At 44.4% G+C, this 25,276-nt stretch overlaps 1 protein-coding gene across 4 annotated transcripts; it reads left to right on the top strand.

Moving 5' to 3' along the window:
* Positions 1-1,616: 1,616 nt before the first annotated feature.
* On the top strand, positions 1,617-24,903 carry CLTA (clathrin light chain A). 4 transcript variants are annotated; one of them, XM_033172951.1, is made up of 7 exons: positions 1,617-2,002; positions 13,214-13,251; positions 15,019-15,136; positions 16,573-16,684; positions 20,526-20,579; positions 23,218-23,253; positions 24,419-24,903. In XM_033172951.1, the coding sequence occupies exons 1-7, from the start codon at positions 1,795-1,797 to the stop codon at positions 24,588-24,590; spliced, it is 738 nt and encodes a 245-aa protein (XP_033028842.1). In that variant the 5' UTR covers positions 1,617-1,794; the 3' UTR covers positions 24,591-24,903. The 4 variants fall into 4 exon arrangements, with proteins under 4 accessions (XP_033028842.1, XP_033028843.1, XP_033028844.1 ...); XM_033172952.1 differs by lacking the exon at positions 23,218-23,253 and having other exon boundaries at positions 1,618-2,002; XM_033172953.1 differs by lacking the exon at positions 20,526-20,579 and having other exon boundaries at positions 1,619-2,002.
* The last annotated feature ends 373 nt before the right edge of the window (positions 24,904-25,276 follow it).

Genomic DNA, 25,276 nt, shown 5'->3' on the forward strand with positions numbered 1-25,276 from the left:
GTGTTGAATATACGCTATATGGTAATTTATGGACCTAATAGGTATCTAAAGCCATTTGCACATAACAAAATATGTATTTTATCAAAGTAATTGTTGAACTGAAATACAATTAAGTAGTATATTAATAGTGAAATACAATTAAGAACATGGACGCGGGTGGTGCTGTGGTCTAAACCACAGAGCCTAGGGCTTGCCGATCAGGTTGGCGGTTCGAATCCCCACGATGGGGTAAGCTTCCGTTGCTTGGTCTCTGCTCTTGCCAACCTAGCAGTTTGAAAGCACGTCAAAGTGCAAGTAGATAAATATGTACCGCTCCGGCGGGAAGGTAAACGGCGTTTCTGTGCGCTGCTCTGGTTCACCAGAAGCGGCTTAGTCATGCTGGCCACATGACCCAGAAGCTGTATGCCGGCTCCCTCGGTCAGTAAAGCAAGATGAGCGCCGCAACCCGGGTCGTCTGCGACTGGACCTAATGGTCAGGGGTCCCTTTACCTTACAATTAAGAAGTATATTAATTGTTGTTGTTGTTGTTCTGTCGTTCAGTCGTGTCCGACTCTTCGTGACCCCATGGACCAGCGCACGCCAGGCACGCCTATCCTTCACTGCCTCCCGCAGTTTGGCCAAACTCATGTTAGTAGCTTCGAGAATACTGTCCAACCATCTCATCCTTTGTTGTCCCCTTCTCCTTGTGCCCTCCATCTTTCCCAACATCAGGGTCTTTTCCAGGGAGTCTTCTCTTCTCATGATTAATAGTGAAATACAATTAAGAAGTATATTAATAGTGAAATAATTATTAAGCTCTAACTTTAAAAAGATTTTTCAAATTTTAGGGAGCAGGCTAGCAGGCGGGGCCCATTACTTACATCATAGGAGTCTACACAACACAAAACACTGTTGTTGTATGTAGGTTTTATTTTATTTGTTTTTTATCTTATATTTTGGAAATGTACAGCCAAGCTTTTTTTTCCCCTTTAAATTTTTTTGGAGGCCTAAGCTATAGCTTGTTTAGCTTATATGTAAATTCGGCAGGACCAGGCCACGATTTTAAGATTTGCTCGCCGTCCCATCACCAGATTGTCACTTGGGGAGCGGTAACATATACATTTTGCCCTCAAGCTTTCTGAACAGTGACTTATTTACTGCTCTGCCCGCTACAATTGCGTTTCATTTTTATCTAGTTTTCAGGGCGGGCGGGAAACACCATTGACCGTTGCTGTGTTTTTATGCCAACCGTTTAGAGATTCTTATGACTGAGAGATGTGCAGTTTCCCCTCACGAAACCATTCGGGCACCGTCTTCCTTACAGAGCAACCGAGAAGCAGGCGGGGTGGGGAGGGGGAGGAGGAAGCCGTTTCAAGCCTAAGCGAAGCGCCGAGGGGGCCGCGCGTGCGCACAATTAGGCCACACTACTCCCTCAGCGGAGAAAGAGGGAAGGGAGGGGGTAAGGGTAGATCACGTGCAGCGCACTCCGCCAAGCCCGCCTCCTCGGCGCGCTGGTTGGCTTCACGTTTCCGTCCCCCTCTCAGCTGGTTGGTGGCGGGGCGCCGTCGCTCTCAGGAGCTTTCCGTCTAAAAGGAGCGGGGAGGCAGGCGGGCGGGCGGCGCTTAGTGCTTGAGTTGGCTGGTTCGCGGAGGCCGGAAGTAGTAGCCGAGTCCGTTAAACGGCGACGAGGCGGGGGTCTTGTCTTGGGCGCTCTTCGGCTTCTCGCTCCCGCGCGGCCCGTTTGCTTCCGTTGGCTCCTGCTTGCCTTCCTTCCTTCCTGCTGCCTGCCCCGCCTCCCCTCCTCTTGCGCCCACCATGGCCGAGTTCGATCTCTTCGGCTCCCCTCAGCCGGCGGCGGGAAACGGAGCGCTGGGCGGCGGCGGTGGCGGCGGCGATGAGGACCCGGCCGCCGCCTTCCTGGCCCAGCAGGAGAACGAGATCGCGGGCATCGAGAACGACGAGGGCTACAGCATCCTGGAGAACGGCGAGGTGCCGGCGGGGATGCAGGAGGGTCTGTCCGCGGGTAAGCCCGGGGGGCCCCCCCGAAAAGCTGCGTTCGCTTCCTCGCCGTCACGTGATGGCTGGCACGTGTGAACGGGCTGACGCGAGTATAGTTCCTCCGCCACGGCTTAGAACTCTTGCAGTATTGGAGGGGGGTGGCAACTGTGGAGTAGCGCGTTCATGTGGCGCTTGTTCGAAGACGGTGCGGAGTGGAGATTAAGCGAGCGAAGTAGTGAGGTGTAGTGGTTAGAGAGTCTGACCTGGGCGAGACCAGTGTGCAGATCCCCCACTCGGCCTTGAAGCTTACCGCGTGACCTTGTGAGGGAGGCCAGGCAATGCCTCTCTCAGCCTAGCCTACATCGCAGGGTTGCGGTGAGGATGAGAGGAGGACGGGCAGAAACCATATGCGCCGCCTTGAGGTCCTTGGGAGGGAAATGCGACCAGTCAAGTGATTAGATCTCATCCGTTTGCATAGCCCGCTTTCGGCCCCACTTCTGGAACACGAGAATCACAGTACATACAAGCTGCTACTTATTACACTTGGGCGATTGCACGTGTGAACCGACACAGAGAGGGCCTAAGGCTTTCCGCGTGCTTCAGGCAGAAAATGCAAGCTGCTTCACTCTACTTGCGCCTCTGGTGTTAGTAAAAGTAACCGAGGAAGAGTAGCCTTTTAAACAATAACCCCCAGCCCCCAAATTTGGTGCTTGAGGCAGTTAAATGGGGGAGGGCAGTGGTGGTTGTTCAAGAGTCCAGGAGTTGGTGAGAGGGTGATGCAAAGGGGCAGGGCTACTGGTCTCCTCTTGTTCTCACTTCTCTAATCGCTGCTCTTTACATCCTGATCCCACTTAGCTGGGAGCAGGCCCCATGGAATCCAGTAGGACTTACTTCTGAGTAGACGTTAGAATTGTGCTTTTATCTTTTTCACTCTCCTCCCCCATCATTTTCATTAGTGGGCAGCTACCTTCCCCTTCCAACATTTATTTAGGAAATGAAGCCCTCCGGTAAAAAAAATCCTTTCTTTTGGATCCACACCCAACAGGAGGCTTAGGGTTGCTTATAGGTAGGGCTTGATGGAAATGCACATCCCTGTTTTTCTTTCATTTTATCTTCTCAAAAGACACACACTCTCAGAACATGGTGGCTCTTTTTAAATAATTTCACCAAAAATGCTGGTTTATATACTGCATCTTAAATACGCAAAATACTCTCAGTAAACCTTTTACAACAGAGGCTACTTTTGCTGAGACACATTCTGGAGATTGTGAATTGCAATGTTAAGGGGCTCCCTTAGGGCTGTATAGCAAGTTAATGGAGGAGATGAGGCCATTAGCTGGAAAAGCTCAAGCTCTTAGTCACGTAGAATTATAGACTTGTAGAGTTGTATGGTACCCTGAATATCATCTAGTCCAACCCACTGTGGGGCTCAAACCACAACCTTGAGATGGAGAGTCTCATACTCTACCAATCACCTGCTGTGCTAGTGTTGCTCAGGGTTGCAGTTGTAACCTCCCAAAGCTTAACCCCACCCACCCAGGTTCTTAAAAACATGACTTTTTATTTCTGTCGCTCAGTTTCTGCAGGTTTCATTATAGTAAATCTCTTCAATCCTGTCTTGTCCTCTGTTGATAGATATTTTCTTAGTCATACTAAAGCAATAACGTGATCTGTTCTGTGGTTTCCTGTTGAGTTTTTTTGATCACATGACATAAGTGTTAACACAGCTCCAATATTTTATTTATTTATTTTAAAACTTAGACCCTGCATATTTTCAATAAATCCTCAAGGTGTTTTTTTACAGCATTAAAATGGCCAGACTGGAGAAAGAGAGAGAGAATACACCCATTTTATGGAATCTTGTTCATCTGTTTTATATACATCACAGTGGACTCTTCTGGGGAAGCAAATAATAAAGAATTAAAATATAAATTATAGACATAATTATAAAACATACAAATCAGCAGCATATAAGATGGTAATAATGAGAAATTATAGTTAAAACTCCAGAAAGCAATTAAATAACAAAGCAGTGATTTAAAAAAAGGAACAACAGTAATCATAGCAGCAAAAACAAAAGGGAATAGCAAATGTGGGTTAAGTAGTGCTTGAGGGAGAAATTCTTTTTTAATCATTGTATGTTTTGTGGACTTGGAGGCTCTTCTGAGTTCTGAAAGGTGGTATAAATTGATTTTATAAAAAAAAACTGGAGGTGAAATAATTTGCAGCAACACAAAAGATTACAGCAAACAACACACAACTGCAAAGCTGTCAAATGTAATTTAGAATAGCACAGAACATTGGATGCGCTGTACTCGCAGCAACGAAAACACGTGATCACTTCCCTCTGAAGCATAACTCAGCCTAAATCTGCCCAGTAGCAATTTCTCCTTTCCTGTGAGAGCTGTCAAGTCCACAACATTGTGTGTCTTCTGCTATCTAGCTGCAGCTTGCTTTTTAGTTTTTTTAAAGAAGAGTTTTGGCTGATAATTCTCACTGAGAGGCAGGCTTAACTGTATGGATTGAGCTAGTTCTTCAGGGGCCCCAGCGTCCTTATATCATCAACAATAAATGAACTTGTCGAGTGCTAGAATAATTTGGGTAACGTGGTGGAGCCCAGTGAACTGTGTAGTACTGTATTTCTAAAACTAAAAGTACTGGGTTTCCTTTGAAACTTAAAAAAAGAGAGAGAGACTGCTGGATATGAACTAGTTTGTCAGAAAATCTTTCAGAGACATGAAGCAAACAGCTGATGCTCACTACTGACATTGCCAACTGGTTAGATCCATATTCTTGGAACAGGTCTCTTGTATACTAGGCATCTCTCAGCTCTTTAAAAAAAAAAGAATACCTAGATGCAGGTTCATTACAGCAATAAATGAAAGTATTAAAATGTCTTAAGATAAAGATAAGCTGCCCAGTACTAGTTCCTTGGAGTGTGATTAAACTGACAGCAATAGCCCAGTACCAAACATAAGTATTGGGCATAAGTGACGTTGACTCTGCAGCCTTACCCAGCTACCGTATATTTCTCCCTAGTGAGCTCATCTCTGGTATATCTAGTGCAGCTGAAGGAACATGATGTTGCAGGTAGATTTGGGGGAAGTAAGACATTGGTTTGGAGGCAATTAGGCTTCCCCAGCCTTTGTCTTGTCTTAAAATGTTTCTCCTACTCTCCTTTATATATAATTGAGGGCATTCCAGTTTTAAGCACATGGATATGTTGCATGCCATGCCATGCATTTTCTAGAATCTGGATGCTTGGAGTTACAGTATTAAATCAATTGGTTGATTTATCTTCCATTAGTGCAGAAAGGTGTCGGCTTCCTCTGGGACTGAAGCACATTTGGTGATAGGAATTGGGAAAGCAAATGGTAAGGTGAAATGGAGCCAAACGAAACATCTGGTTTTTAAGAATTGGCAGTTCTCTGCTGCTTCACTTTTTCTAAAAACAAAAAGCTCTGCATCCTAAGGTTGAGACAGTTGATAGGAGAATTTCATATCTGCTGCCAGCTGCCTTGTAAGAAGGAAATGTGAAAAGACGTTTGAGAGATGGATTCTTCTCCAGCCCCTGTGGTTTTCAAATTGTAATCAGGAAAAGACAGACTCATCAGTGAGATCAGTATTTAGCAGATCACTTGCCTATGTGCCACTGGAGAAGATGATGAATGGGTACAGCTATGAGAGAGCATTGGCCATGTTCTAAATCACTCTTCCATGGGCAGTGGCGGAGTAAGGCTCCACGCTACCCGGGGCGGTGAAAAAACACGCACCGGGGGGCAGGGCGTCGTGACATGTGGCGGGAGGGGCTGCCGCTTGTCACCCCCACCCTCCCCTGTCACCCGGGGCGTACCGCCCCTACCACCCCCCCCTATCGACGCCCCTGTCCATGGGTATGTGGTTTGCCACTCAACATGGCCACTGGACTAGATAGGCATTTAGTCTGACCCAGCTCTTGTCTTTTGCAGGGCAGCAATTTACACTTAACAGACCTAGTTAGTGCCACATGTGAGCCAAGGGTATTTCTAGAACATGCCCCAGAAGCATCTGTAGCATGCTGGTGTAGTTTGGCAGATGCACACAAGTTTCATCAACCCAGAAATGGTTTCCTGAAGGTAAATGTTTGACTAGCTACTGGTCTACTTTATTGGAGGTTATAGCGCTGGCCGTTGTTTTTTAAAGCCCTAAATGGGTCATGACTGGGATATTGAAGCAATTGCTGCATCCGCGATTGCTCGGTCCCTGCTCCTGCCAACCTAGCAGTTTGAAAGCACGTCAAAGTGCAAGTAGATAAATAGGTACCGCTCTAGCGGGAAGGTAAACGGCGTTTCCATGCGCTGCTCTGGTTCGCCAGAAGCGGCTTAGTCATGCTGGCCACATGACCCGGAAGCTGTACGCCGGCTCCCTCGGCCAATGAAGCGAGATGAGGGCCGCAACCCCAGAGTCGGACACGACTGGACCTAATGGTCAGAGTTCCCCTTACCTTTTATATGGTCCTTCCTGTCTCTTAAGATCAGAAAGGGAGGCCCTTTTGTATGACCTGATAGGTTTGGCAGGCATATGAAAAAGGGCATTTTCCATTGTTTCACTAGGGTTGTGAAACCTGCTCTAGGATATTTACCAGGACTGTTTTCTCTGACGTCTCCTGAAGACATTCTGGTTTCTTCAGGCATTTGGATGTGGTGTTTAAAAGCGGCTTGACTTGCTCTTAAACTGCTGGTCACTTAGTTTCTGCTTTTGAAACTGGAAAAGTGGAATCTAAATTAAGTGCCCTGATCTCAATAGTTTATTTACTGTTAGCACTTCAGAGAAAGATGCTTACTAGCACTATTGTCTTTGGCCAAATGACCCACACACTCTTTAAAAAACAGGAAATGGTAGTATAGAAAACAATCTTTTGCACTACAATGGGAAAATATTTTCATGGAATGTCTGCTTTTTGTGACCAAGTACATGACAAATACGCTGATAGGAAGTTTGACTTGGACTTAATTCTTGTTTCAGGTGTTCTGGGCCAAACCTTCAGAAATAGGATTCACTTTAAATCTGGATAGGCTCTTTCATGAACTTACTATAGTTGATGGATAGAAATAGGACATGCTTTAATAATGAAGTTGCCATTTTTTGCATGCACAGTGGGACTTGCATTCCACTAAGCTTGCTGGAACATGCTTCTGAAGAAATTTCAAGTTTTATAGGGTTATGTGGAAAGACTTGCTTAAGAGGTGCTTTTTATCTTAGAATTCTGAAAGGCTTTGCTTATTTGCTTATTTTTGTGTGTAGAAATTGCCTTTCTGCAGGTTGATATAAATAGGGAGAGAGAAGCAATGAAACTAGTGGGTAGCCTCTCCCATTGCATACATGGCATTTGCCAGGATCCATCCCCATTTCTGTTGAGGTGAGAGGTAAGTAGTAACCTGATTGGCTACCAAGATGCCTTAAAATTGTGCACCCCTACCAGTGAATTTTTACTTTCATTTGTGATACACTGGTAAATAGAAATGTGTTGGCAAAGGCTGTCCAATTTCTTTCTTAATGCAGAGCGAAATTAACTAGCTACATGCGGACGAACTGCTTATTTGCACCCTTGTTAATTTTAAGCAGTTAAGCAGGGAGAGCAGCTGGGGATTTTGTGGATTTACTTTTTATAACTCGTAACCTTCCAGACCCATCTTATTCAATTTGTTGTTATTGAAATGTGTGGCTTGTGCCAAGCTCTACTCTGATTTGGAATGAAATACGGTATCCCAGCGGTAGTTGTGGCATCTTAGGTGCTTTATTGAAACTACAGTGTGAGTAAAATTACATAGTAAGAATGACTGTTTTATGAGTGGGCGTCTATGAAAAGATGCCCTGGAGTATCTTGTAAGAGAGCTGATGACTCATCTAAAAAAAGCATTCCTCATCTAAAAAGAACAATGTGGATATCCTGCGGGGATAGGTGATGGAGAGAAAATAACATTTCTTCAGGTTTTCTAAAACTGAATTTCCCAGCGATCTTAATACAGTTTGTATTACTACTGGATATTCAATATAGATAAGCACTTCTAAAAGCAAATATTCAAATGTTTTATGAACATCCATTGACAGATTACTGTAGCTGTCAATATGACTGCATCACCACATAGGCCTGGTTGAAATACTTACCTGGGCAGTAGTTCTTGGGAGATGGAAAGGTGGACATGTACCCTTCCCCTCTGTATGCCTAAAGCATGGGTAGGGAAACTAAGGCCCGGGGGCCAGATCCGGCCCAATCGCCTTCTAAATCTGGCCTGCCGACGGTCCAGGAATCAGCATATTTTTACATGAGTAGAATGTGTTCTTTTATTTTAAAATGCACCTCTGGGTTATTTGTGGGGCCTGCCCAGTGTTTTTACATGAGTAGAATGTGTGCTTCTATTTAAAATGCATCTCTGGGTTATTTGTGGGGCATAATAATTTGTTCATTCCTCCCCCCCCCCCAAAATAGTCCAGCCCCCCACAAGGTCTGAGGGACAGTGGACCGGCCCCCTGCTGAAAAAGTTTGCTGACCCCTGACCTAAAGTAATGTATTATGTAGTCTTTTACATGGAAATCCACATGTACAGTTATTCCTCTGAAATAAAGGGGCAATAAAGGATAATGGAAATTGAGTCTCTATGAAGCCGCTGCATAATACATTATAGGACTTTAGTTGCATTGTGGAGAAGAGGTTCATGCTCACATGAATTGATTGCAATGCAGTGTCAGAGCTCTGCTCTGCATCTTCCCAGTGTGGGCCCCCATTTTGTTCCCACTTCGGAACTTTATTTTTATTCTAAGAATACACTTATTGGCACACTAGTACTTCACTTATTTATCAAAGTATTTTTTATCAAGAAAGGAGACAGCCCAGAGTGGACTGTGGGGTGAAGAAGTCATGTTTGGCCCCCATTTTTGAAAATATAAAGCCTGACTTTTACCCGGATCTGTCTTATGCCTTATGCACGTTCATGGTTAGGCAAGAAGCATATGTAAAGAGTCTTTATATTAACAAAGCTGGAAATAAATTTTGCATGGTGTACTAGAGTCTATTGACGCCAGACCAACATAGACTGCTTTTGCCTTTTATGTGCCTTTGAAAGAACACCATATTTAGCAGTTGAGGACAGAATCTGTTATTAGCAAATATCTTCAAAGTCTATATCTTCAAAGGATGGACCTGTGGTCTTGTTAGCATCACTCAGTTTGAACCCACCTCAGAAAAACAAATTTTGCTGTGATGGTTTAGGCAAGCACTGCATATGCTCCAAATGACAAAAAGGAAAGAGAAAAGGGAGCAGGGTTAGGAGAAATATGTGTGCTATCTTTGCTGTCTCAGGATGCTTTGTGGGCTGTATTTGGCTTGTTGAGTCACAGGGTGCCTAGGCTTGACTTCAACCTTCCTGTTCAGATAATGTTTCCCCAAAGATAAGATGGTTTTGGATATGTTAAAACAAAAACTGACCATAGGAAGCAACTGTTTGTTCTTTCTGGCAGCTCTTGATAGCTTGTGTCTCCTCTTTGTTCTTAGTTTGTGGAAATAGGTCTTGCAAATGAATCTACTGATCCCTTCCTTGGAAGATATTGAAAGCAGTATACAGTGGACGCTTGGGTTGCGAACGTGGTCCGTGCGGGAGGCACCTTCACAACCTGCAGTGCTGCGTCTGCGCAAACATGGGTCGCAATTTGATGTTTCAGCGTGTGCGCGAGCGCTGAAACCCAGAAGTAACCCGTTCCGGTACTTCCAGGTTTCGCGCAGTGCGCAACCCGAAAATACGCAACCCGAAGCGTCTGTAACCCGAGGTATGACGGTACATTCATACCTCTGAAGCCAAATGCCTTTAAACTCAAACGTTTTGGCTCCTGAAGAATCGAAAACCAGAAGTGATTGATCCAGTTTTTGAACATTTTTTGGAAGCCGAACGTCCGGCATAGCTTCTGCAGCTTCTGATTGGGTGCTGGAAGCTCCTGCTCCCAATCGGAAGCCTCACCTTGCTTCTCGAAACATTTCGGGAGTCAAACAGACTCCCAGAATGGATTCAATTCAAGAACCGGCTCCTAGTGCCGTGCACCGTTTTGCACTGGTATTTTGCAGTATGAAGAAATGGCAGTGACTTGAGCTTGGTGAATTTTACTTAGAAGGATATGTCTAGATTGCTTTTCAGGCCTCCTAAACAACTTGCACCGCCTTATGAGACAGGAGTCGCGAAGAATACATTTTTAAAATGGGAATGGGAAACCTGTGGCCTTCTAAGAATTTGCCTGGCTCCAACTCTCATCATCCTTTATAGTTTGTCATGTTGTTTGTAACTGGGGGGAGTTGAGACTCCAGCTGCATGTGTCTGGAGGCACAGTAGTGTTTAGATGTACTAAAACAAAGTAATTAAATCATTTTCTCAGTGTAAAATATAAACCAACATTTAAGCAACTAAGACCATAGATTTAAAAGCAAAGAGTGAAGAAATTAAAGCTTCAGTATTGCTAAATACTGTTAAGCCCGATGAAAGAAATGTGCTTACTGCCTTCAAGTCTTTGGGGAGGCAATTCATCATGAGGTTGCTGCCACAGCATGTGAAAATACATATTTTCAGGCAATCCCCCATTTATGCGGGGGTTAAGTTCCAAGGCAGCATGTGCATCACTGAAAAAATGTATATTTGAAACACCATTGAAAAAGACAGCAGACACCCCGTTCTTCTCTGCCCCTTTTGTGACAGTTTTGGGTCACTTCTGGGTTCAGTGTGATGCATGTATGTGTGGTCATGCACATATTGAACATGCATATATGGTGGGTTGTCTGTATTTACAAATACCTAAAATAAATGGTACTGAATTTTATGATGATATTGAGTTACCTTTGTTTTAGTTTAACTTCTTGCTAATTATGGTTTTAATGCTGATTAAGTGCTGCCTTGGGATCTTGGGAGTGAAGGGAGAATTACAAAATACCTTAAATGTATGCCACACCGTTTATGTAGCATTTCACCACTTTATATAAATGCTAAGATAATGTTGCAAAGTATTTATCCGTTCCTGTGTTTCTGAACCATATGTTTTTGAGAGTTCATAAAGGAGTGCACTTCTTCTGATGTTCACTAGTTCTGTGAGGTGAAATTCAGAGCGACACTGAGATCGCTGTCAGTCCAGGCATTTCTGCTTGTCTGACGGCACAGTCTCCCCTCATTCTCCCCTGCTCTGTTCTGGGAGAACCAGTGTGGGGTACACGGGAAGAGGGGGAAAGCCCTGTTGCACTAGTGGGACTATTCCACTGGCTTCTGCTGGCACAGGTATTTAGTTGAATCCAGTCCAAATCTAATACACCCCCCCATTAATGCTGTATTCCAACGCCTGCATAACCAGCTCTTAATCATTGAGATCGTTGTAGAGAAGGGGTAGCAAATGTGGTGCTGTCCAGATGTTGTGGACTACAACTCCCATTGGCCCTATTCTGCTTTGGTCCGAGGTGATGGGAACAGAAGTACACAACACCTGGAGCAGTGTTAGAAACTCGTGTATATATAAGCTAGGCGCCAAATGGCCCCTTAAACCAAAGTTAGTCGTCAAAATGGAAAGTCTACTTGCCATTTTGGGGGAATGGACTGCCTGCGATTGATTCTGTTAAACATCTGGCTAGTTCAGATGACAACCTTGAGCCAGCTTGAGAGCTTTGAGAACTTAAAAGAAGAAAAGTCACTTGATCCAGGCACAGTCCACATATATATTGGCCTATTCGAACCACTTTTTTTTAATTGTGGCTGCTGCTGCTCAGGCAGCACAGAAAAAAGCATTTTGGTTCCAGAAATTCATTTTGATTGTGCATATAAAATATAACTGATAGAATTCTACAGGATGGGGTATTGGTGTGTGAAAATAGTCCAGATCCAGTGATCCCCAGATGGTGGAAATATCAGGTGCCATCCTGGTACCCGGGCATATTCACTTCGTCGCAAGTGGTTGAAAGCCAGGTGCAAAATGCACCTGTGCCTGATCTGTTTTTTTTTTTAAATAAATTTTTTATTATTTTTCCAAATATACCAAATTACTACTAATTCAACATCAAATACACATTACATTGTCCGTTGCTCTGCCGAGCTATGACTCCCCTCCCCCTCGTCAGCAGGTTTTCTAGTCCAGTTCTTGTCGCGCAGTTTATATTGCGTCCATGTTAAACTATGTCAAAGGTTTATTCCAATCCTACTAGTGTTTTTAAACTTCCTCTGTTCAATCTTAAGTACTCCACAAGTTTACTCCAATCTCTTTGAAACCTCGAGTCCTCCTGGTTTCTGACCCTACCGGTCAGTTTTGCAAGTTCAGCATATTCCACCATCTTCGTCTGCCACTCATCAGTCGTTGGTAACTCCTGTAATTTCCACTTTTGGGCAAGCAATATTCTCGCTGCTGTTGTCGCATACATGAACAATCTTTTGTCTTTCTTAGCTATTTCATCTCCCATCAACCCCAACAAAAAGGCTTCAGGTTTTTTTTTGGAAAAGTATATTTAAACATCTTCTTAAGTTCATTGTAAATAGATTCCCAAAACACCTTGACCTTATTGCAAGTCCACCACATGTGATAGAAGTTCCCTTCTTCTTGTCTACATTTCCAACACATCTTATCATGCATTCTATACACTTTTGACAATTTTACTGGAGTCAAATACCATCTATACATCATCTTGTAAACATTCTCTTTCAATGTTACACACGCGGTAAATTTCAAAGTCTCATTCCATAGTTTTGTCCATGCATCATAATCAATATTATGCCCAAAATCTATTGCCCACCTGTGCCTGATCTGGAGGGCACCTGGATGGCTACCTCTGTTGCATAGCTTTATAAGAACTGGGAAGAGAATCTTTTCTGCCTACATACTGAATGCTAGTGCTAAAGCATTCCAGGTGCTCATTAACCACAATTGTCGGATGCTTTTTACAATAACCTTGTACAGTCCGAGATTATCATATTGCAGCATTCCCCAAGATCGCCAAGTGTGTTCTGGACTGTGATGAGCCTCGGAACAGGGTGTTTCTGCCTCGTGTTTTCCTCTAGTCTACATCATCCTCTTCCAATTCCCCATTGAGAGAGTGCCTGAAGCCTGTGTCCTTGCAGCTGTGTAAAACCCTCCATTCTTTTTCCTCCTTACATACTCTTTGAACTGCAGTTATTGCCTGTAAAAACACTTTCTTGTAAAAAGAAAAGAAAAAAGCTAACACAGATAAATTCTTCTTCTTCTACAGATTCAATTGACGGGGTGACAAACGGTGATGTCTACCAGGTAAATGGAAGTGAAATGAGCTCTAAAGCAACTCTAGTTGTTGGATGACTCTCCTGATAAACAGTTTTATTATTCCTCTGGCTGTTGCTCCCATCCAGACTGTCAGCAGATTTGCGCTCGATTGCTGTAATGGTGTTTGCCTCCTGCATGCCAGAGTTGGCAAAGGTCAACAAGTCCGGTCTTTAACTGAACAGGGGTGGAAGTGCCAGGCAAAGGGTTTTGTGGGTTAAAAGCACTGTCAGTCCGACTCATCTGCCTCTCCACAGCCCACACATCCAAGAATGAGCAACTGAGGTGGATGAAAGGAAGAGCTCTAAAGGCTTCCATTACTGTCCTCGTGGGAAGAGTAATCTCTTGCCTCTGTCTACACTGAAGGAAAAGAAGCAGAGATGCCTTAAAGCACGGGTAGAGCAGGGAATTAATCTGGAAGCCCTTAGATTGGGTACCAGCTGCCTGCTTCTGCCACAAAAGAATTGATTTTAAAATGTGCCTGTCCCATTTTGGGAAGCTGTGCCTTGCACATGATTGGTGTGTTTACAAGTGTATGTTTTTCTCTTTCTACTTTATTTTATTTTTTGCTACATTTGTACCCCACCTTTCCACCAAGAAACTGAGTGCCATACATGGTTCTCTCCCTCCCTATTATATCCTCACACCAACCCTTTGAGATAGGCTGCGAGAGGCCCAAGCTCGCCCCAGTGAGCTCCATGACTGAATGGAGATTTGAACCTGAGTTTGCCACCCGCCAGTCTGCCACACCAACTATTAAAAGTATTTTGGTGTTTCGGCAGCAAGGGTGTCACCTATCTGTCTGAATTTGTCTTTTTAAAGCAGCAGGTGTTAACCCTCTAAAAGTTTGGGTTTTGGAAAGCTGTGCAGCCTAATTAGTATGGGTGGTTGTTAAAGATCAGTGACATCAGACTTAATGATAGTAGGGAAAATCCAACATGAACTAGGGGTTTATTGTATCAGCTGCTTATTTTTTTCCATCAATTTGTATTTTGGAGGGAATTGTTAGATAATTTGTTTTGTCTTGGTGCATTCTATAAAACACAATTTCTAAAATTTGGGTCTCCAGCTATTTTTGGACTACAGCTATCATCCCCAGGTAGCAGGATCAGTGATCAGGGATGATGGGAACTTTAGTCCAAAAAACAGCTGAAGACCCACGTTTGGGAAACCCTACTATAAAACAACGGTCTTCTGAATACTGCTGGCTTGCTGTAAAACAGGTGATAGGTAACCAGTGTTGTGGGATGGGTGGGAGAAAAAAGACTCATCAATATGTCCATTCAATTTGACATGTTCCTTGGGTACTTCTTTCTCTTCCTGCTCCCTACACATTAATTGTTGCAGGGGTGCAGTCCAGGTACCTCCTACAGGCTAGTATTGTGATGGTTGCTGACACAAGAGTTGCTTCTGACCTGTTGATGAGGAGTGGAGACAATTTAGGTTTACTATTTCATATAGGTAGGTAGGTAGTCGACTAGCAATTGAGGCAGGTAGCTCTTTTTCTTAAAGGCCAGCCAGAAACCCTGTTTTCTGCCCTTGTTTAAAATGTCCCCCCTTCATTTGAAGCTGCTATCTTATGGCAGCCTCCCTGCACTAGTCATTTTGCTCAAGCTTGACCTGTCCTCTAAATCTCTTAACCCTTGGATCCTGCTAATTTTTAGAAGTTTTTTTTACTACAAAAGTAGCACTACTTTAAGAACTGCATTTTTATCCAATGGCTATCATAAAATGACTGGTCTTTTTGTGTGGTTCAAGGAGAGCAATGGTCCGACGGACTGCTATGCAGCTATTTCACAAGCCGATCGTTTGCAGACAGAACCAGAGAGTATCCGCAAATGGAGAGAAGAGCAGCTGGAACGTCTAGAAGTACTTGGTAAGGGCCAAGGAACATGCACAGTTTTACCCCTAGCATCTGACAAGACCTAAAGAGAAGTGACGGTGCCTCCATCCCTTGTTCTGAGATGCAGTCAAGGGCCGGAGTGACCCCCATTCCAGTGTGAATAGCAGAATTGGTTGGGATCCCTTTGAATGCACTTCCCTCGCTTTTGCACATAAGAGGAGAAATCTATTAGCACTTCTTTTGCAGTTCTGTTGCCCTCTGCTTGCGATTTGCATAAGAGATCTTGTCTGAACAGCCTCAGCACTGGGGCCTGCACTAGGGACTAGATGAGAAAGATCTTGGAGACTGTTAGTCATCGTCAGACTCTCTGTTGCCTTTCCCTTCTGTAGCACCTTTTGCCGTAATGGCCCATTTTAAGAATTAGTGCCCTGCTTCTTCAGTTTGTTGTGTTGGGCCAAGGAGCCATGGTGCTGGTATTGGAAGATGGCTTTCCCTCAGATTGGTAGCAGGTCCTCTTCAGCAACAGGAGAGGACCTGCCACCAATATGGGGGAATGCCATCTTCCAATGCCCTGGTTCCTTGGATCAACACAGGAGAGAGACCTACTTCCTTTTTGCCTTATGTATATCTTCCTATGGGCAGCATTAGGTAAGCACAATCAAATTTCTTGCCTGTAGTAACTCAAACTCCTGGAAATTAATGTAAATGGTAAACCTTGTCGATCCCTGCTCTAGATGATGCTAGACTCTAACACCATCCATAACAGTTGACCATGGAAGTTGGGAGTCCACCAACCTCTAGGGCAGGCTTCCTCAACCATGGCCCTCCAGTTGTTTTGAGACTACAATTCCCAGCATCCCTGACCACTGGTCCTGCTAGCTAGGGATCAGGGGAGTTGTAGGCCAAAAACACCTGGAGGGCCGAGGTTGAGGAAGCCTGCTCTAGGGGGAGCATCAGTTCCCCCCTTCCTTACATGACCCCTGGCAATCTTAGTCAACTGATCCTGTCTGCCCATACATTCAAGCAACTCTTGCAACCGAAGGGGCTAGGAACTTCTCATTTAAAAAAAAGAAAGAACAAACGAGAGCAGAGTTAAATGGTTAAGAACTGCTATGGGTGTTGGTCAGCCTGGTGAACATTTGCAAAATTTCATGGAGAGTTTGGGAAATGGAGACAGAACAGTCAAACTTGTTCTACTAGTTGAGCTTGTGTACCTGAAGCTAATGCTTATCTGTGGATTCAAACCATTGAACCCCTCTGTCCCTGCTCCAACAAACCTTTAATCCAGCACTGTTACTGTCAACACCCGGAGCATTTCGGATATCAAGCTGACTGGTTTCTGCTAGTGTGGTGACTCTTCGCCCTCCAGCAGCTCCCAAAGCCTTTGCCTACTTATAGTTCAGAATCTTAGCTATATTTAGCTCAGAGAGCAAATGTCCATTCATTCTCGTCTGTCTCTGTTTTAAAAGATGCAAACTCTCGAAAACAAGAAGCGGAGTGGAAAGAGAAGGCGATAAAGGAGTTGGAGGAATGGTATGCGAGACAAGACGAGCAGCTACAGAAAACGAAAGTGAACAATAGGTAAGGAGGGTTTGCCAGCTCTCTTGTGTATCCTGGAGGGGACTGAGAGGTGGCTGTGGATCAGCTGCGGCTCAGTTGGCATTCTCTGGTGTATGGCCCAGAGCCAGCATGGTGTTGCCCCCCTGCAAACTGTAAATAGTAAGTGGGAAGCCAGCCTCCAGAATACCCACCCTATGTCCTCCCCTCTCTTGTCTGAATTCCTTTGCCACTCCCTTCCATTGCTTGCCATGTTTAGTTTTGGTGCAGTTATTACACTAAACGATGGATGAGGCCTGTGGAGGGAATATCCTTCCCTTGGACAGAAATGGCAAGGAAGCCCTTATTCCCAAGGTTAAGTTGGGTTGTGATTTGGAGGGAGCTGCCATTGTGCCTGCACCAGATCATTATGATAAGCCCGACTGTTGCCAGAATCCTGTGAGTACCGCTCCCGAAGATCAGACCTTGGTTACGGCATGCTGCTATTTGTATAGGCAGAACCCTGTAATAAGCAAATTAAGAATGGCATATTCCTTGTACAATAATGGGGAAGGCAAAAGAAGAACCTGGGTTCTCAAACTTAATCCTTTCCGGAAGTCCGTTCCAAAACCAAAACGTTCCAAAAACAAGGCACGCCCATCTCACAACAACAACAACAACAACAACTTATTATTTATACCCTGCCCATCTCGCTGGGTTTCCCCAGCCACTCTGGGCGGCTTCCAACAGAATATTAAAATACAATAGTCTATTAAACATTAAAAGCTTCCCTAAACAGGGCTGCCTTCAGATGTCTTCTAAAAGTCTGGTAGTTGTTTTTCTCTTTGACAGCTGGTGGGAGGGCATTCCACAGGGCGGGTGCCACTACCGAGAAGGCCCTCTGCCTGGTTCCCTGTAACTTGGCTTCTTGCAGCAAGGGAACTGCCAGAAGGCCCTCAGCACTGGACCTCAGTGTCCGGGCAGAACGATGGGGATGGAGACGCTCCTTCAGATATACTGGTCCGAGGCCATTTAGGGCTTTAAAGGTCATCACCAACACTTTGAATTGTGCTTGGAAACGTACTGGGAAAAACAACCCCTAAAACAGCAATTTAACATGAATTTTATTATCTTAACGAGACCATAGATCCATAAAATGAAAGCAGTAATCAATGTACTGTACTATAAAATAAGCCAGTATCGTCGATGATAAAAATTAAAATTATTTTTTCCCCTTACCTGCACTGATGATAGTCATTGTTTGGATGGGGGGCTTTTATCCATTTCTGCAATCACACAATCAATCAATCAATCAATCAATCAGTAGCTGAACTGGGATCCACACAGTCACAAAAACAAATTAACAGAAAAAGCCTCAAAAACAAAAACATGCAAAATAAATAGCAAAAACAATAAGTGCCAAACGTAATCCGTTCTGGAAGTCCGTTTGACTTCCAAAATGTTCAAAAAACAAGGCGCAGTTTCTGATGGGTGCAGGCACCCCGGAAACAATAGCCGACAGCCGCATCGGATGTTTGGCTTCCGAAAAATGTTCGAAAACCGGAATACTTACTTCCGGGTTTTTGGTGTTTGAGAACCAAGATGCCACTGTATTACGATGCTAAGCAGCTCTTCTAAGGGCTACATGGTTCTTTCCCATGTGTCCTTTAAAAAACCAAAAACCTAACTCTACTCATGAGAAGTCTGGAAAAGGAAAAGGTGACACGCTGAATTCAGAATACTTGTGGTTTCTCATGCCAGCAAGGTGAACAAGCTTTATCGTGCAATTCAACACGATCATGAAACTAGGCCACACAAGCTGCTCAACAGTCTCCCATGCTGTGTAATAATCCTCCTTTTATTAAAGGGGCTTATTTCTGTAGTAGTTGTGACTCTTCAGGGCAAAAGTCTTTTTCAAAGAGAATGAGTAAAAGAAAAAATGGCAGGGTGGAGCCAAATCTTTGAGCATTTCTCAAACGAGCCAATGGCCAGGATTCAAGGAATTAGAACTCTGAAATGGTTATTAGTCCTGGGGAAGCCAGTGTAGAGCCAGATTGCATTGCCAGTTTTATGCCAGTATTTAAAATACTTGGCATTGTCTGGGCTTTCTTCTCAAGCCGTATGCTTGGACACATAATAATGGCAGCAATGATTCACTAGGACTCAGACAAAATCAACGGTGTCCTCAGCCGATGGAAATTGGTGGAACCAGTGAGACTTCAGTAGAACACGAATGCCTAATTGTATTCAGTGTATCTTGCCCTGAGAGCCTTTTTTGTATGTTCGTTGCTGAAGACCTCCTTTATAAATCAACTAACAAATAAATACTCTATTGTAGGACTCCCTGAGAAGTAGTAAGGAGGCCACTCATTTAATTGAGCTTAAGTGTACTTTGCTCTCTGGTTACGCTGTGTTGACTCAAGATATTGTGGGGGGGGGGGGTGTCTTAGAGGAGAAGATTTTGTAGTACAAAATCTGATGGCGGTGGTTTAAATTAGCAGGGAGGTAGCCTGGTCTTTGTCTGCTTATTACACTTAGCTGATAATTTGTTCTGTCCTTTCCCTCCCTCTCGCCCCCCCCCCCCCCCGATTTTCTATAAACGGCTGTCTTTTATCTTAAGATCCAACTCTCAAATCTAGAAGAGACCTGCTTCCTTCTTGTTGAAAACTACAAGCAGCCAAAGGGGGAAAGCAGAATTCTGTCATTCCTCAAAAATGTTCAGGGTGGGGTGCCTGAAGTCACCTTTTCTGTTTTGCCTACAACCTCTGATGTGTTTTAGGCTAAAATGCGGCTATTTATCCAAGGCTGTGGATGGAGCTTTGTGGCCAAAATGTGGATTTGAACCCAGGACATCCTAGTGCTATTTACTAGTGGCAGATGAGTCAGTGGTAGCACAGGTTTTTGAACCCTGCTTTTGCTCCTTTTTCATAACCTAGTAAGGCAGCTGGGTCTATAAAACCAACAAGTTAAAAATCTACCAAATCCACAGTAGGCTATTTTTGTTTCAGGTGACCAATAATTCAAATTAATACTAATATATTCCTGCGTAGGATAGCTCAGAATTCCTATAGCCGCATTTTTTCTTCCTTCTCCCCCACTTATTGTTTGTTTCTTAACAGATCAATAAAATATTATCACCCCCCCCCCCAAAGTCCTATAGCATTCAGTTACCTCTTGGATTGGTCATGAAATGAAGGATTAATTCTTCCTTTCATTGCTAGGCTCTTAAAATAGAAAACTGCACTTGCCTCTTACTTAGCTAAGTTTCACAGTGCTGCAGTTTTGAAACTTTTACAAATATGCAAACTGTTTAAAAAGGGGCCCGACATGACAGAGCACAGATGACACAGGGTAGTTTGCTGGCGCAGACATAATGCTTGCCTGTATCAACCATGTTGTACAGATTGGGAGCCAGCCTCGTGAACCTGCACTCGTTTGCTTTCTGGCGCAGTTCTCTTCCTTTCTTGGCCTTAACCAAAGCACTAACACAAATGCCTAATGCAAGCCCAGGGCCCTAGTGAGTCATAGTTTACAAATCTATTCCGGTAGTTGCAACCAGAGTGTCCTGGTTTGCATTGGTAATGCAGAACCATAGGGAAGGCCTGGGCTGGGGTGGTGGTGTGGTTGACTCCGACTCTCAGTATGAAAATTATGGTGTGTCGGGAACCAGCCTTGTGCCTGCTCTGGGCCAGAGCATCCTTTACGATGCTTAAACCATTTTCTTAATATTTTTCCTGCCTGTGAATTTCTTAATATTTCTAAGGTCTTGTTGCATGTTTTAATATATTAAGCCTAATACGACTACAGCTGTTTTTTTCCTTCTGCTTATTCTTCTCTTTTTCTCTCCTGCCTGCTTGCCTCTTCTGTGGACCACCTTGCCACCTAGGGTGGCAGACGAAGCTTTCTTCAAACAACCGTTCGCTGACATGATTGGTTATGTGTATGTTGCCTAACTACTGTTTTGTTCGTTTGTTTGAACCATTCTCCATCAGTTTCTGTTAGCACTTCTGATCTGTGAGGCTTACTGTTCTCAAACCGTCCCGAGAACAAACAACTTGGGGCAGAGAGGCATGTTCTGCAATAGAGCAAATAGCAAGGATCCAGGATGTGGGAAGGATGTGGGGCAGGGCGAGTACAGCTTTCATTCATAAGATGGAAAGGCATCTTTAGTGGTGGTGATAAAGTAGGAAGGAATACTGAAGCTCAGAGATGGCCATCTGGCATCTTTGCAGCCACATCTGGTCCATGAAGCAATTCATGTGACTCTTGGCTGTCCTACCAACTTTTAATCGAGAGTATAATGAAAGTTTACAAGTAAAACTGAAAGAAGGAAGAGAGGCTTCCTAAGCTGGAGGGAGAGGGGTTCCACAGCTAATCTTTTTCTCATTTGGCTTTTGAATAAAATACTGAAGACCTTCATTTCTGGGTGGCACAGATTTGATTAGAGCCTGACGATCCATGAAAGGATGTAGATTTTACCACAAAACAGACTTACTCCCTAGTCCAGGGGTCGGCAGCCTGCGGCCCATGAGCCACAAGCGGCCCACAGGGGTCGTTTAAACAGCCCACGAGCCACCCCTGAACCGAGCCGCCTGCTCAGCGAGTCCCCATGCGCTGTGCTAAACCGGCGGAGCGGGGACTCGCTTCTGCGGCGCCGGAAATCGCGTCTGTGCAGACGCGATCTGGCCCACGGAGCGATCTCTGCGGGAGTGAACCAGCCCAGGCAAGGTAAACCTTGTCGCCCCCTGCCTAGTCTGACAGCTAATGAGAGAACAGCATGGTTTCTGATACTATATGGGAGTTGGCCATCCATGCTGTGGCTGAAATAAAATGGTAGGATTTGAACATTGCTTGCTTCTAAGTCACACTGCTGAGTTCTGTAAGTCTTGCAGGAAGCGGGTCTGCCTGAAAGGGACCTGTCATAGGTATGCTGGAAAGGAAATGCCTCTAACAAAGTGCAATTGATTTTTCCCAACCAAATTAAGCTGACAGGTATTTGGAAATCGGAAGATTGGAAGAACCAGTGCTCGGTTATTTCTGTGTGCCACCAGCTAGGTGCTAAACTGCAACATATTGCGCAGTTTAGAAATCTGGCCATATAAAGTTGGGTGCCAGGAGCATGTCCAACTTCATAGCTGCATGTGTGCTATACAGTGGTACCTTGGTTTGCAACCGTTTTGGATTACAACCACGTCAGACCCGGAAGTGCGTGTCCATTTTTTTGGATTACAACCCTTTTTTCTGGAGGCCCCGTTGGCGAAAGTGCGCCTTGGGTTACAACCCGTTTTAGTTTACAACCGGACCTCTGGAACAGATTACGGTTGTAAACCAAGGTACCACTGTAATAATGTTAAAAAGCTGTGCTTGATGAGCAGTAAGTAGTATATAAAACACAGGATAGGAGTCAGTAGGGAGTGCAGAAGGCTTGGATGTGTTTTATCAAATTAATTGATTGATTAAAATGTCAATTATGTTGGCATGAAGTATGGTAGGAGTGCTATATACTACATGAATAGGTCAAATTTGTTGCACCGCATATAGAGAAGAAATAACCAGTATCTTTCTATTTCTGGAAGTTAGCCTTTTTTTTTTACTCTAATATTAGATTCATTTGGCTGATAATCTACTTCAACCTCAAATCTACAGGATGACCATTTCCATACTAGGAGTGCTTGCACATGTGATGTTTCTTGATTAGTTGGTACTCTGAATTAAGACGTCTTCCACCCTGCAGTGCACATACTAAGAAGGTGATGATCCCTATGCTGGTTAGTGCTAGTCAAGACTGAGGAGCAGGATCGTCATTGGGGGCAGAGCAAATAGAGGCAATGCTTCTAAGCCAGCCTTCCCCAGCCTTGGGTCCTGATATGTTGATGAATTACAAAACCTGTCATCCCCAGTCAGCATGGCCAATGGCTGGGGATAACAGGAGTTGCTGTCCTGCAACATCCGGGACCCAAAATTAGGGAAGGCTGCTCTAAGCAATGAAAAAGAGCAAGAGCAACACAGTGCCCTTGTCACCTGAGTGACGAGATCAGAAGGCAGAAGAAGTTGCCCTGCCTCCATCTTCGTGGGGCAAGCTTTATTTGATTGACATGGTCCCACTCAAATGACCCATCGGGGAAAACAGATCAGACTGGGGACCCCTTATACATCAGATCCTTCCTGTTTCACAGCCTGTCTGGGCCACCAGGAGAGATTCATGACAGCACCTGTAGAGGCAGGTGGTTCTCGCATGCAAGTTTTTGTTTCGTGTCTTGTATTTTAACACCCCCCCCCTTGTTGGTAATCTGGTTTGACAGTTACCTAGAATAGTGTCAGACTTGTGAAATGCTGGACTTACAGGTGGTGTTTGCCCTTTTCTGTTCATGCAGAAGGACTTGTTTCCCGTAGCCAGTGGGGGAGAAAATTCTGCAGTGCCGTTGCTGCAGGATAACATGGGGGGCATGTTTTCCTGACCGTAGACGGTGCTGCAAGAAGTGCATGTCTGGCCAGCTTTACTTGTCATCTGCATTATGCTCATTTTCATTTTCTATATCTGACTTAAACTCTCCTTTTTGTTTCTCTTCACCTTTAAGCACAAACATAAACCATCCTTGCTACAGCCTAGAACAGTTAAGTAAATTCTTCACTGCCCCTTAAGTGTCTTTGTCACATGAAATAGCAGTGTTGTAGTGACCCCCCTTGTCATCAGTGGTGTTTGTAAAATACAATCATCCTTGTGAACTGTGCTTAACCTCATGGGATCCATCATCATTGCTTCTTTTCTATACTGCTTGTTGGAGTAGATGAAGTCATCCTCTTCCCTCTCCCATAATTAGAGTGCTCACTGCACCCGCCCATGTGTGAAATCCAGGGCATCACTGTTTGCTTTAACTAGCCGTTGGGGGTGGGAATCATTTTGTTCATGCAATACGGTAGCAGTGCACCATTGCTGGAAGGATAACATAGATTCTTATAGAGATGTCCACTGAGCACAACTGTGTGTATGGAGGAATAGGCAAAGTTATCCTCTGAGCTGACCTTTTGTTGATCTCTCCTGCTCCAACCGATACCATCAAGTCCATAGCACTTACAAGCATGAGGCCTGTGACTCTTTCGCTGCTTCACCATAGCATTGGAAATGCTGTCATATACTCTCTTGCACTATGGTTTTGTGAGCCTTGGAAATGGTGGCATTCGAAAAATTTTAAGGGCAGTTTTTAGCATGAATTCCTAGCACACTCAACCGGGATGGTTAGCCCTCCCCGCAAAGAAGAATCTGTGCCCTATCCAAAACTTGAGTATGATAAGGAGATTGGAATCTTGCCTGACCCTACCAGTTAATCTGAATTTTGTGCATTGGATGTTATGTTTGCATAGGGACCTCTGCATGTAAAGTCCACCCTTTGGGGCCCCAATTACATAAACTGCACACCTTGATTTTGTGGTAGCCCCCCTCCCCCTCGCTATACATAGCCGGTTTCTGCATAGGACAACAGTACCCTTTAACAGCATCACGAAGGTACCTTGTAGTTCAAGGCTGGGTTTATACTGTTCTCTTAAATTAAACACCTGTATTCCAACATTTTACTTGGCTTCTCCTGTCCTGTGGGCCTGACTCACTGCCCCATCTCCCTTGTCAGGACTTTTTGGGGAGGAGGATGTGGGGGAAGTCCTCAAGGTTGACTTGAAGTCCATTGTGTGTAGGGGCGAGGGATGGATTCCAGGAAGCAAGGGGCTCCTGGGGGCAGGAAATGTCCACGGATGAAATCAAACATTGCACTGCATTGCTTCTAGGGCAGCTGAAGAAGCCTTTGTGAACGATGTTGACGAATCTTCCCCAGGCACTGAGTGGGAACGTGTGGCTCGGCTCTGTGACTTTAACCCCAAGTCAAGTAAGCAGGCAAAGGATGTGTCCCGCATGCGCTCGGTGCTGATTTCACTCAAGCAGGCTCCGCTGGTTCGCTGAAGGGGAAAGCGCACGCCACACTACAAATGCAATATCTTTAACTTTACTCAGAGAAGCTGTGTTTGCAGTAATTGGATTAATTATGTTTCAATGGTTTTTTGTTTTTTGTTTTGTTTTGGACCAAACCTCATGACGTACTTAGAGTTTGATCATTGTTTTGTGATTGCATGTTTTTTTTTCTCCTCCTCCCCCTTATCCGTGTCCTCCTGGTTGTACATACTGGGAAGAGACGTCAAGAACTGTAGTCTTTGGGCTCTGGCGCAGAGACTTCACTTTCAGCTGTACTGAAAATTAAAGATCTGTTTAAGCGGCACTCTTGTCTGGGATTTAATAAGTCAAGGCAACTTCCTTGTTAAAGCTTGCACAGTAGCTAGGCTTGGGCCTGTATGGGTGCTAATTTTAAAGAATGTGTTTTGAAGCAATCACGTTCTTAATGGTCCTATTTTTACAGTATCATCCAATGCACAACCCCTTCCACTGTGTTGTTTTTTTACAAGAGGCTTTGTCCCCTACAGCTGTGCCTTCAGTGGAATAAGCTTTAGCACCAGGTATTAAGGCAGATGGTTTGGGGGTTGTTTCATACATTTTCCCCTCCTCTAACTGCTAGCTTAATGTAGAGCTGTGGTTTCTTTCTGAACTGCTGCTGCTCTTGGCTGGTGTGTGTTTAGAGGAATGGTAGAAAAACT

The sequence above is a fragment of the Lacerta agilis genome, chromosome 16 (genome assembly GCF_009819535.1).
Source record: "Lacerta agilis isolate rLacAgi1 chromosome 16, rLacAgi1.pri, whole genome shotgun sequence".
NCBI lineage: Eukaryota > Metazoa > Chordata > Lepidosauria > Squamata > Lacertidae > Lacerta > Lacerta agilis.